The sequence below is a fragment of the Staurois parvus genome, unplaced genomic scaffold (assembly GCF_062004578.1).
Source record: "Staurois parvus isolate SC_StPar_1 unplaced genomic scaffold, SC_StPar_1.0 ptg000719l, whole genome shotgun sequence".
NCBI classification, from domain to species: domain Eukaryota; kingdom Metazoa; phylum Chordata; class Amphibia; order Anura; family Ranidae; genus Staurois; species Staurois parvus.
The window spans coordinates 1,294,797-1,307,306 of NW_028318515.1; the positions used below are offsets into that span (position 1 = coordinate 1,294,797).

At 42.4% G+C, this 12,510-nt stretch overlaps 1 protein-coding gene across 2 annotated transcripts in view; it reads left to right on the top strand.

The window, feature by feature from the left end:
• ATP6V0A2 (ATPase H+ transporting V0 subunit a2) overlaps positions 1-12,510 on the top strand; it is a 118,662-nt gene that overhangs the window by 16,659 nt on the left and 89,493 nt on the right. For both annotated transcript variants that reach the window (XM_089653679.1, XM_089653678.1), the window contains exon 4: positions 10,301-10,438. In XM_089653679.1, coding sequence (XP_089509805.1) covers positions 10,301-10,438 — 138 coding nt within the window. The remainder of the gene's footprint in view (positions 1-10,300; positions 10,439-12,510) is intronic.

Below are 12,510 nucleotides of genomic sequence, written 5' to 3' on the forward strand. Positions count from 1 at the left end.
GTCTCTTCATATATATATATATATATATATATATATATTACACACACACTGTGTATATACACAGACACACGGAGGTATTTTTCTGTCCGTGTGGTATCTGTATTTTTAACTGCTTAATGATTGTCTCTTCATTTACTTTTTCATTTAACTAACTGACTTAATGTCATCTTAACAGCCTTAGCATTATAGGTAAAAACAACAAATGAAATTGTAGTGCAAACAAATGCTAATACACCATCCATATAAGTAAGCCTCTGTCCCTCTAGATAAATGTGAAGATACAGTTGTGTAGCATAGGTAGTTCATAAAATGTTCATAAGGAGTTCATAAAAATTGCAAAGGAAGGGTGTTGCACTTCAATAGGCAGCTCCACCTGAGACCGGAACGAATCTCTGAAATAGCAAAAAGGAGTTCAAGGTGTGCCAGCTAAGTGCAGGATCAAGGAGTTCTTACGATTAAAAGCCTAATGCAAACTCGCAGGATGTAAGATCAAAGTACTTATCTACAGCCATGCCACATTGGATGGAAGCCGTGCCCTGGAAGAGCTGCTTGTGACCGCAAACAGCATGTTGTCATTGAGCAAACCAAGTCCAATGTTTCAGGGAGTCAGGAGAGCCACTGTGGATGTCACGCCTGGGGTGGGCTGGTTGCTTCCATCAAATGTGGCATGGTTGCAGATTAGCTCTTTGGTTTTATATTCCTGTGAAAAGTATTGGGTGTGATAACAAGAAGTGGTGTCATCCCTATCAGAACATATATGGAAAGACCCTCTTTGTATGGGACTTTAAAGGCACAGACAAAACCAGTTATGTCATGGAAAAGATAAAAACTTGTTAGACCATGTTTTATTTATGCAAAATGTTAAAAGAAACATGTAAACACAAAATATGGCGGTAATACACGATGCCACTGTCACAGTAAATACATAAATGAGAAAAACAAGGAACAAATCATGTATGCACTTTACGCATTTCGAGACAGATAATAATCTCTTCTTCAGAAGTGCTTAGAATGCATTACACCTTTAATAAATATATAATTATTTCATATATCTCTAAGTAGGAGTTACAGTCTCAAGTGCATAAATTTCACTTACATAACCCCGCGGAGGGGCGGAGAACATGAGGAAACTGCCAATTGGCTAAAAGCATAAGTAGAGTAGATGTGGCCGATATCTCCAAGGTCCTCCCAAAATTAAGATATAAAGAAAAGAGGAAGAGGAACGTTGCCCCACTCGCTTCCTAGAGGAACCCCTTCATGGCCCCAAAGGGGCGACCATTAGGGATTACACAGAGGTAGCAGTGTATACAGAGAGACTACCTCACTGGCTGTCACAATGTCGGTGCCGATTTTTAAATGCAATTTCTGGCTTTTTTTTTTTTTTTTCCCTATAGCTCACAGAATTAGCTGTCACTTTCCCCCCCAGTGCTAAAGGAAACTTTGTTTCTTTTATCTCGGGAAAGAAACTAAAAGGAATCTGTTTCTTTTAGCTGGGAGGAAAGTGACAGCTGATTCTCTGAGCTATAGTGAAGAAAAAAAAGCCGGTAATTACATTTAAAAACCGGCACTGATATACTATACAGTGACAGCCAGTCACTGTATACACTTCTCCTCTCCTGCCTTTCTCCGCCACCACCCCCTCACATCTGCAGTACACAAACTCCTGTATCGGCACCTGTAGTGGCTAAATATTTCCTATCGGCACAAAGCCGATAGGGCTATTTTCGGCCGATATGTGTCGGTGGCCAAAATTTTGGTGCATCCCTATCCCTAATGGTCGCCCTTTTGGGGCTGTGAAGGGGTTTCTCTTGGAGGCAAGTGGGGCAACGCTCTTTTTTTTTTTTTTTTTTTTTTTTTTTTTTTCCCCTATTCTTCTTTTCTTTATATCTTCATTTTGGGAGGCCCTTGGAGATATCGGCCACATCTACTCTGTTTATATTTTTAGCCAATTGGCGGTTTGCTCATGTTCTCCACCCCTACGCAGGGCTATATAAGTGAAATTTACGCAATTGGAATTGTAACTCTTACTTAGAGATGTATGAACATACGATAATTATTTATTTATTATAGGTGTCATGCGTTCTAATCACTTCTGAAGAAGAGATTCTGTCTGTCTGTCTTGAAACGCGTTAAGTGCATGCATGATTTGTTCCTTGTTTTTCTCATTTGTGTTTTACTGTGACATTCACATCATGTATTACTGCCACATTTTGTGTTTACATGTTTATTTTAATATTGTGTATAAATAAAACATGGTATATAAAGTTTTTATCTTTTCCATGTAGTTTGGTTTTGTCTGTGCCTTTTTAAAGTCCAATAAAAAGAGGAATTCTCACCAAGCTGCTTGGCGATATTTTGTAGCCCAGACCAGCCTTATGTAGATCTACAATCTTGTCCCTGACATCCTTGGACAGCTCTTTGGTCTTTGCCATGGTGGAAAGTTTGGAATTTGATTGTTTGATTGCTCCTGTGGACAAGTGTCTTTTATACAGGTAACAAAATTAGATTAGCAGCACTCCCTTTAAGAGACTGCTTCTAATCTCAGCTTGTTACCTGTATGAAAGACACCTGGTAGCCAGAAATCCTGCTGAATGATAGGGGATCAAATACTTATTCCCCTCGTGAACTTGGAAATCAGTGCATAATTTGTTAGACATGCATTTCTTTTTAATTTTTTTGTTGCTATTCTGTCTCTGTGTTACAATACATCTACCATTCAATTTTTAGACTGATCATTTCTTTGTGAGTGGGCAAACATTCAAAATCAGCAGGGGATCAAATACTTATTTCCTTCACTGTACATGCCCACTGTTTCCACCAGGTTGCCCATTTTCAGGCCCTGAATCTGGTCATGAGACCTTAGGGAGATGGCTAGGGGTTCTGCTGCGTGGGATCTTTGCCTTGCTTTGGGAGGACAATAATTAGGGCTTCACGCATTGCTGCTGGTAGCATGGCGGATTCAAAGATACCATTTATATAATGTAAGCAGGTGTGGCAAGATACATTCAGAGTATGTGGCATAGAATTTGAGTGGTAGCCCATCAGAACCAGGACCCTTCACAGAGGTCATTTGGGACACTGCCACTGCAATCTCATCCACTGGGAGAGGGGCTTCCAACATTTCCTCCTGGTCTGGTGTTAACTTGGGGAAGTGTAATGATGTAAGGTATGCTCTCGTGGCCTCTGTAGAGTGGTGCACCTGGGAAGGATGTAATTTAGAGAAGAACTCTCTGAATTCTGTGGTGACTAAATGAGGGTCAGTAATGAGGGCCCCGTCCTGGGTACGTAAGGATACCATCACCGGGGAGTCTTGGTGGACCAGATATGCCAGTAATTTTCCTTCCCTTTCTCCATGTTCAAAAACACATTGTTTGCTAAAAAAGAGGTGTTGTTTGGCCTGTTCAAGATGTAGCTGGTCAACCAAGCATGTATGTGACTTTAATTCTGCCACTGTGGTGGTGGAGGGGCTTGTGCAAATGACTCTTCCAGTTGTGCCGGGTGGGCCGCAGCGGTGTTAAGTACCTGTTTAGAGGTACGCTTCAGGCCGGAAATACGAAGAGTAAGCAATGTCCCTGGTGTGGAGCTTGAATGCTTCCCACACGGCTCTGAAGAGGGCAGTTGAGGCATTAGTAATAAAGAAAAATATTGCCATTCCTGGGATAACTCTTCTGAGTCTGCCAAGGAAAGAAGCAGGGTTCAGGAAAGAAAGGTAAAATCTGTGCGGGAATGGGTGGTAGAAAAGCAGGAGTAGACCTAGTGGGAGTGATATTTAAAGGACAACGACTCTACTAACTTGAAATCTGTGAGAATTTGGTACGCTACTCAAACATAACTGGCCCATCATAAATAAAAGCAAATATATGGTAAAGACCTGACTGGGCACTTCCCTAAAGGTGAACAAGTGAGCAATACCTTCAATAGACGTTGCACATAAATCAATAACCCAACCTACAGTGACAGTGGAAAAAGTAAAAGCCCAGCTGAGCACCTCATCAAAACATAAATTGACTACTAAAGGGTACTCCTCAAATCATCAGTGAATAGGAAAACAATTACATTAATAATAAAAAAAAACATACTCCATTACTGATAAACACCTGGCCGAGCTTCCACCTGAATGGGAACGGTAGTGAAAATAATAAATAGTGCTTGGATTCAGCATGAAATAATTACTATAAATTGTAAAATAAGCTATCACCCCGCTGAGCAATCTGCATAAAATCAAATAAGTACAAAAAAATAAATAACGGTGTACAGTCCCAATAGCGTATAATGTGCCACAAAATTCTTTAATATTCAATCAATCTTCCAGTGAGCACCACTTGTGCAACTCCACCAGCTAGCATGCGCGTTCACCTCTAACTCTGACCTGTGAGTAAAATAGGTCATAAACGCTTTTAGATCAACTTTTACCAGCATCTTCCTTGAATGTCACCTCCTCCTTTAATGCTTTAAACAACTCCTCTGTTGTGAACCATATTCAACAGAATAAATCACAAGGGGCTTCCCATAGTGTACTAAGTTCTTGCTTTAATGAATATAAGCCAGATAAAAGCTAATCACATATTAAAATTGGGTCTGCAGACCCTTACTAGCCTGTATCATGTACCATATAGAGATGGGTGTACAAAGATGGAGGCTGCCATCCGAAACCTGAAACAACGTCATTTGATGATCCCTGTAATTCTTGATGCAATACGTCGGGCAAAAGCATGGTGATGACAGTACCCAGTGACCCCACCCCTTCGTTTCCTTTACCTCCAGGAAAAGTGACCGCTCATATATAGTGAAGAAAAAAAAAAGCTGGTAATTATATTTAAAAACCGGCAATGACATATAGACAGCAACCCCCCCGCACATCTGCAGTACACATAGTCCCCGGTATCGGCTACATGTTTCCTATCGGTAAAATGCCAATAGGTCTATTTTTGGCCAATATGTTTCGGTGGGCAAAATTTCGGTGCATCCCTATTTTTTATTATTATTATTGTTTACCTATTCACTGATTTGATGAGCACTGTTTAGTCACTTATTTTATGTTTTGATGAGGTGCTTAGCCGGGCTTTTACATTTTTCACTTATTTTTTTTACTTTTTTTTTTTTTTTTTTACACTTTTATTTTTTTCATTGTCACTGTAGGCTGGGTTATTGATTTATGTGCAAAGTTTATTGAAGGTATTGATAGTGGTTCACCTTTAGGGGCAGTGCCCAGTCAGGTGTTTATTATATATTTGCTTCTATTGATGATGGTGGGTTAGTTATAATTGAGTAGTACAGCATCCATTTATTTATATATTTTAGATTTGTGGGAACACAATTGGGTGCTTGCTGCAACTCGTACACATAGGTTTTGAGTCTGGCAACGCAGGAGGGTTTACCCATATTTGTGAGGATTCGGTACATTCGAGTATTATGGCCTCTTGGGGAGTCATTAAAGTGGTTCTAAACGCTTAAGGTTTTTTACCCTCATGCAGTCTATGCATGAAGGTAAAAACCTTCTGTGTGCAGCATCCCCCCAGCCCCCCTGAATACTCACCTAAGCTCCCCCTCGATCCAGCGATGTGCACTGGAGTCTTGGCTATCTCGGGACTCCCTGTTCTCATTGGCTGAGACAGAAGTGGGAACCATTGGCTCCCACTGCTGTCAGTCTCACCCAGTGAGCCATTGAGACGAGCGAGAGGGCAGGGCTGAGCCATGGCGCCGTATGTGAATGGACACACGGAGCAGCGGGTGCCCCCATAGCAAGCTGCTTGCTGTGGGGACATCCGGAAGGAAGGAGGGGCCAGGAAAGCCTGCGGTGGTCTCGAAAAGAGGAGAATCTGGGCTGCTCTGTGCAAAACCAGTGCACCCAACAGTTCAGTGTATACATGTTTGTTATTCTATTTCTTAAAAAAAGATAAGCCTTTAGAATCACTTTAATTATTTGACCTGACCTGTCAATAGCCAGGTCCAAGAGTAAAAGTCCCTTAGCCAGATTGCAGGCGTTGTTGGGTGTTGGGACATATAAGCCAGACCCTCGTTGATCACCACAGATGTATAAGGTGGAGGAATATAATGTGCAAATAGGAGTACAGGGTGACCTGTAGGAAGATAAATCTGCTGTGTGGGTCCGTGCTCATCTTAATTAATTCAAATGGGTCCAATTTGGCTACTAGAACCAAAACATCCTGGGCATAGGAAGAATAGGTGGCATGATAAACCCAGCCCACCCAGTGGCATTTTAGGACCAGTTGTAATTGGCCTGTAATGTGGGTCGCGACCAAAACAATTATCCGCCTTCTGGGCTTTGTGGAACGTTAGGATTGCTGTGCGTTTCATTTTGTCCCGCATACCATGGACGTTCCACATTAAAAGTTAAGAGTGCTATAGGGTGGACCAATAGGAGAGTGGACAGGAGAATAGGTATCGGACTGACATGGCAAATCGCCATACAATAAATATATACATTAGTAGATGTGCAACAACTTAGACTAATAGACTTCATATAACAAGTAATAATTGGGGGCAGAAAAAAAAGTACATTGCAATAAAGAACTTAGCATATTTTACCTCCCACCCAGCTCCCGACCTCCAAAACTTGGCCGGAGCAAACAATCCGAAACTAAGAACAGACAACATTATGTTCAAGCTCAAAGTCAGTAGTGTCTATCAGATCCACACCAACCCTGTGGATCCACGAACCTGACACTCCAAACTGCTGGGGGGGGGGGGGGTGGGTTTGGTGACTTCTCGCTGGTGTGAGCTACTGAGTGAGGCACACAATAAGCCCTTGAGATGTAATTTAAGGAGTACTAATGTGGCCGTAACATCCATAAAAGAGGAGAGCTATGTTCAAAGAGGTGTTAATGTTCATGCTAGATGGTATCCAAATAAAGGGAAAATCCAGGGGGGAAACATACTTGGGTGAGGGGGAAGGAATAGCAGGAGACATGGACAGTAAACTGGTGCAACTGGTCCACATAGGCAAAATTGGCAGAAGATGAATAGTCTCCAGGTTGGGTGCACATTAACAGATGGCTGGTGACAAGCCATGGTCTGAGATCTGGCCATGTGGAGAAGGGGAAAAATAAAGATTGAGCAATTGCCGAATCGCACAAGATATGATAATTTTTGGTAGATAAGTGAGAAAATACAGGTGGGTACTCATGGAGAGACTACCAGTTGTTGTTCAGGCCAGAGTGGTGTCTGTAGTGGATCATTGGTCAAGCCATGTGGATGTGGCCTTCTGCCTCCACGTGAAGCTTGGCAGGATACAGCATGGCGTACTTGAGGTGGTGTACGCAGAAGCGTCTTTTGAGCGCATCAAAGCGGGATCTTCATCATTGCACCTCCACTGAGAAGTCGGGGAAAGCAGCCACCTTGACATCCTGAAAGGGAATATTGCCTCTTTCTCTTGCCAGTCGAACAGTGTCTCAGTCATGGTAGTTAAGGAGTTTAGCTATGAAAGTACGCAGTGGTGCACCTTGCGGTGGTGGATGTGCAGGCATGCAGTGGTTGGCATCCTCCTGCAAGCCTACAAAGTGAAGGTTACAGCGCCACAGGTGGTTCTCCATATCATCCTGCTTCTGGGTGATCTGCTGTAACTGGTGTTGTTTATGCTCCATGGTGTGCTGGAGCGGGTGTGGTGTGTCTTCCATTCTGCCGATGTGGGTCTCGGCCTTTGTAACCCTGTCCTGGAGTTCATGAAAGTCCAGAAGTGTTCGAGAAATGTCAATCTTGACCTTGTCTATTTTCGAGGTAAGGGTCACCATCTTCCCCCTGAGCGTCCGGCTCCTTTGGCAGAATTTCTCCAGTTTAGAACTGGCCCCTGAGGCTTTGCGTGCGGGAGACGTATATCGGATAGGGTAGAGGAAAACTCTAGAGCCAGAAGCAGGTTAGAAGGATCAGCATATTTAGCAGGATACCGGTGGAAGGATAGAATGAAGACTGAGCTCTCCTTGTGTGCGCCATCCTCCACATTCCAGACCCCCCCCCCCCTCGCATTTGGCTTTTTAATCATAATAAACCACTTGATGCTGCACTTAGCTGGCGCCCCTTGTGTTCCTTTTTAGCGTCAGAGATGTTAGTCTTAAAGACTGTAAGAATTAAAAGTAAAAATCTTTTGCATTCCCTGTACAGCAGAGTTTAGTCTGTATAAGAGAGAAGCAGTTCAGATGCTAATCAGTTGTGCTGCAGTGTAAAGAGCCTGCAGATGGAAGATGAGAAGAGAGTGACAGGGAGATGGGCTCATTCGTTTGCTGCTTCTCCTTTCACTGGCTAAGCACAGGTTGGGAAACTGTCAAGACCTGTTAGTGGTACATAAAAAAAACAAGTATCATGCCCTTCCAGTCTGGGCTGTCCTGTGTAGCAGAGTGGTGTCAATATCAGAAGTGACAGAAATATAAATCTTTTTCCAGTTATGCATTTGACATTTTTTAGCTGTTTGTCTGAAATTTTGCACTAAGTAAACTGCTAGAAGGCTTTTAAAAGACTTTAAATAGGCTGTGTAATCCTTTTAAAAAGGAACTAAAGTGTGTAAAAAAAAAAAAAAAAAAAAAAAAATGATGAGCAGGTAGGCAATTTATTGCAGATAAGACATGCTGTGTCTCTTTTGCAATAACTGCTTGTTCGCAGTCTTCTTTAAAATGTACCCTGAGCTATGCATGTGCAGCACAGGGTACATTCTTGGCATGTGTAACCTCAAAGTTACATCATCTCATGCAGGCCAGTTAAGGCATCCAAAGACTTGTCACCTGGAAAAAGCCAGGGAGAATTATTAATATTATTATACAGGATTTATATAGCACCAACAGTTTGCACAGCACTTTACAAAATGAAGGTAGACATTACAGTTACAATACAATTTGGTGCAAGAGGATATAGAGGTCCCTGCTCATTAGAGCTTACACTCTAAGAGGAAACCTGTTGATACTGGTGAGGTTCCTCATGGACATTGAAGTGGAGGGGGGTATTTTTTGCTTTAATTATGCTTTAATACTTCATTAAAACCAACCAAAATTAAAAACGCAAAAATCTGCACAAGAGAGATAAATAACTTACTGTAGGATGTCATTTGTGCTGATGCCTCTTCTGTTATGTGAAATTTCTCTTTGTCCATTCTCCCAGCCACCTCCACCACCATAATGTTCCTTTGCGGTAGGGGTTAACAGAATTAAGGGGTTGTCATAGGCCAGTGGTCGGCAAGCCACGGCTCGCGAGCCACATGCGGCTCTTTACAAACTTAAATGCGGCTTTTCTGTGTGCCGGGCGCCCGCTCCCCTCCCTCCTCTCGGGCGGCCGCCCCAAAAGTCAGGACTCTGCAGCTGTCAGGATGTAGGCGGGGCAGCGTGACGAACTCCTCTCCTCTCACAGTCCGCCCTGAAGACCAGAACGGCGCGGGAGCACGGCGAGAAGAACGCGCGGAGCAAAGGTAAGTGAATTGACACAGGGGGGACTTGGGGACTTAATATGGGGGATGAATTACTATGGGGAATGAATTACTATAGGGGGGTTGAATTACTATAGGGGGGATGAATTACTATAGGGGGGATGAATTACTATAGGGGGGATGAATTACTATAGGGGGGATGAATTACTATAGGGGGGATGAATTACTATAGGGGGGATGAATTACTATATGGGGGATGTATTTTCAGTTTTAAAAATGTGGCTCTCCAAATAAATTTCAATCGTGGTTTTGGCGAGATTTGGCTCAGTTGAAAAAAAAGGTTGCCCACCACTGTCATAGGCTATCATCAGGAATGCCCCACTATGCCCGCCCTTTCTGCACAGCTCTGCTTTCATAAAAGCTGTACTACAGCTTCTATAACTGGAAACTGATCAATGAAGGCCAAGCGGATGATTGATAGGTCTGCTTCTCCATTCATAGATTCTGTTTTATTCATAGAAGCTGTAGTATGGCTTTAATGAATGGTGGAAAGGGCAAGCATAATCGGGCACTCTTCATGACAGCCTGTAAAAGTTGTAATAACCCCCACTGCACCAGAGATGAATATTTGTGGCTTTAGTTCTGTCACCTGGCCAGTGGTTAGACGTGGACATTCCATACCAGGGTTTCTTGTAAAAGGACTTTAAACCCACCATTTAGCCCAAATAACAATTTAGCTGTGTGTGCCATTTGTATACTAATCCTTCTGCTTCAGTGGTCAGCACTGGAGGTGTCATTCTTCAGTCATGAATCCATAAAGTACTTGCTGTTTATAGAAACATTAATTGCTGACAGTCTGGTTTACAAATGTATAGCAGAAAATTGATTTAGGGGTTCATTAATCCTTAACATGCCTCCTACTCTCTCTTCTAGGAACAGTTACAAAAACTAGAATCTGAATTAAGGGAAGTGAATAAGAACAAGGAAAAGTTACAAAAAAATCTCCTGGAATTAACAGAATATACACATATGCTGCGAGTAACCAAGGACTTTGTACAGAAATCAGCAGAGGTATTCATCCATGAATATGTTCTTCTATTCAGCCTTTAGCTAATGTTATCTGGTTTAAAGGGCAGCTGCATGGAAAAAATATTGTATATACAGTTGATACACTTGGATCAAAGAGACATCTCACAAAGGGATTAAGTCTTTCCTTCACTATCACTGGAAAGTAATAACAACAGATGCCAGTCTTTCAGACAGGGGAAGAGTAATCCAGTTTCTCACAGTCCAGGGAACATGGTCCCCTGCGGAAGCCAAGCTTCCCATCAATATCCTAGAGTTCAGAGCAGTTCGGATGGCTGTGCAACACTGGACCCCACCTTCCCCTTTTGCGAGGACACCCAGTCAAGATGCAGTCAGACAATCCCACAGCTGTGGCGTACATCAACCACCAACGGGGCGCCAGCTGTTTATCTCAAGGCCCTCTATTTCATCCTTCTTCACAGTCTCTTACTTTAACAGCATGGCTGTTGAAGCTCAGGCCTTTAAAGATAGAGGGGTCGCTAAGTCTGTTATTCCTATCTTGCTAAAGGCACTTTCAGGAAGTTGAATAAAGAATGGTGCAGCACTAATATTTCTCTCTCCTTCTATCATAAACAAATGAAAAAATATATATTTCATTAACCCAGCTCAGTAAACTCACCATATAACAATGTGTCATCTGAATCCAAAGCAAATAGCATCAAACAATATGGCACTTTGACATATATTGCAATTAGTGTCCTTTTTAAAGTGTTAAAATCAAAATCTTCAGCGGTAAAGTTTGCATTCCACCTCCCTGTGAAATGGTAGAGATATTCAAATCCTTTGCAAATGACAGTGCATATTACATGTGCCACCCACTGTGGAAATACATTCACCTTCTAGGTTTGACCTGAACTAATATATACAGTCAGGTCCATAAATATTGGGACATCGACACAATTCTAACATTTTTGGCTCTATACACCACCACAATGGATTTGAAATGAAACGAACAACATGTGCTTTAACTGCAGACTGTCAGCCTTAATTTGAGGGTATTTACATCCAAATCAGGTGAACGGTGTAGGAATTACAACAGTTTGCATATGTGCCTCCCACTTGTTAAGGGACCAAAAGTAATGGGACAGAATAATAATGATAAATTAGACTTTCACTTTTTAATACTTGGTTGCAAATCCTTTGCAGTCAATTACAGCCTGAAGTCTGGAACGCATAGACATCACCAGACGCTGGGTTTCATCCCTGGTGATACTCTGCCAGGCCTCTACTGCAACTGTCTTCAGTTCCTGCTTGTTCTTGGGGCATTTTCCCTTCAGTTTTGTCTTCAGCAAGTGAAATGCATGCTCAGTCGGATTCTGGTCAGGTGATTGACTTGGCCATTGCAAAACATTCCACTTCTTTCCCTTAAAAAACTCTTTTGGTTGCTTTTGCAGTATGCTTTGGGTCATTGTCCATCTGCACTGTGAAGCAGCGTCCAATGAGTTGTGAAGCATTTGGCTGAATATGAGCAGATAATATTGCCCGAAACACTTCAGAATTCATCCTGCTGCTTTTGTCAGCAGTCACATCAATAAATACAAGAGAACCAGTTCCATTGGCAGCCATACATGCCCACGCCATGACACTACCACCACCATGCTTCACTGATAAGGTGGTATGCTTAGGATCATGAGCAGTTCCTTTCCTTCTCCATACTCATCTCTTCCCATCACTCTGGTACAAGTTGATCTTGGTCTCATCTGTCCATAGGATGTTGTTCCAGAACTGTGAAGCCTTTTTTAGATGTCGTTTGGCAAACTCTAATCTGGCCTTCCTGTTTTTGAGGCTCACCAATGGTTTACATCTTGTGGTGAACCCTCTGTATTCACTCTGACGTTTTCTCTTGATTGTTGACTTTGACACACATACACCTACCTCCTGGAGAGTGTTTTTGATCTGGCCAACTGTTGCAAAGGGTGTTTTCTTCACCAGGGAAAGAATTCTTCGGTCATCCACCACAGTTTTTTTTCTGTGGTCTTCCGGGTCTTTTGGTGTTGCTGAGCTCACCGGTGCATTCCTTCTTTTTAAGAATGCTCCAAACAGTTGTTTTGGCCACG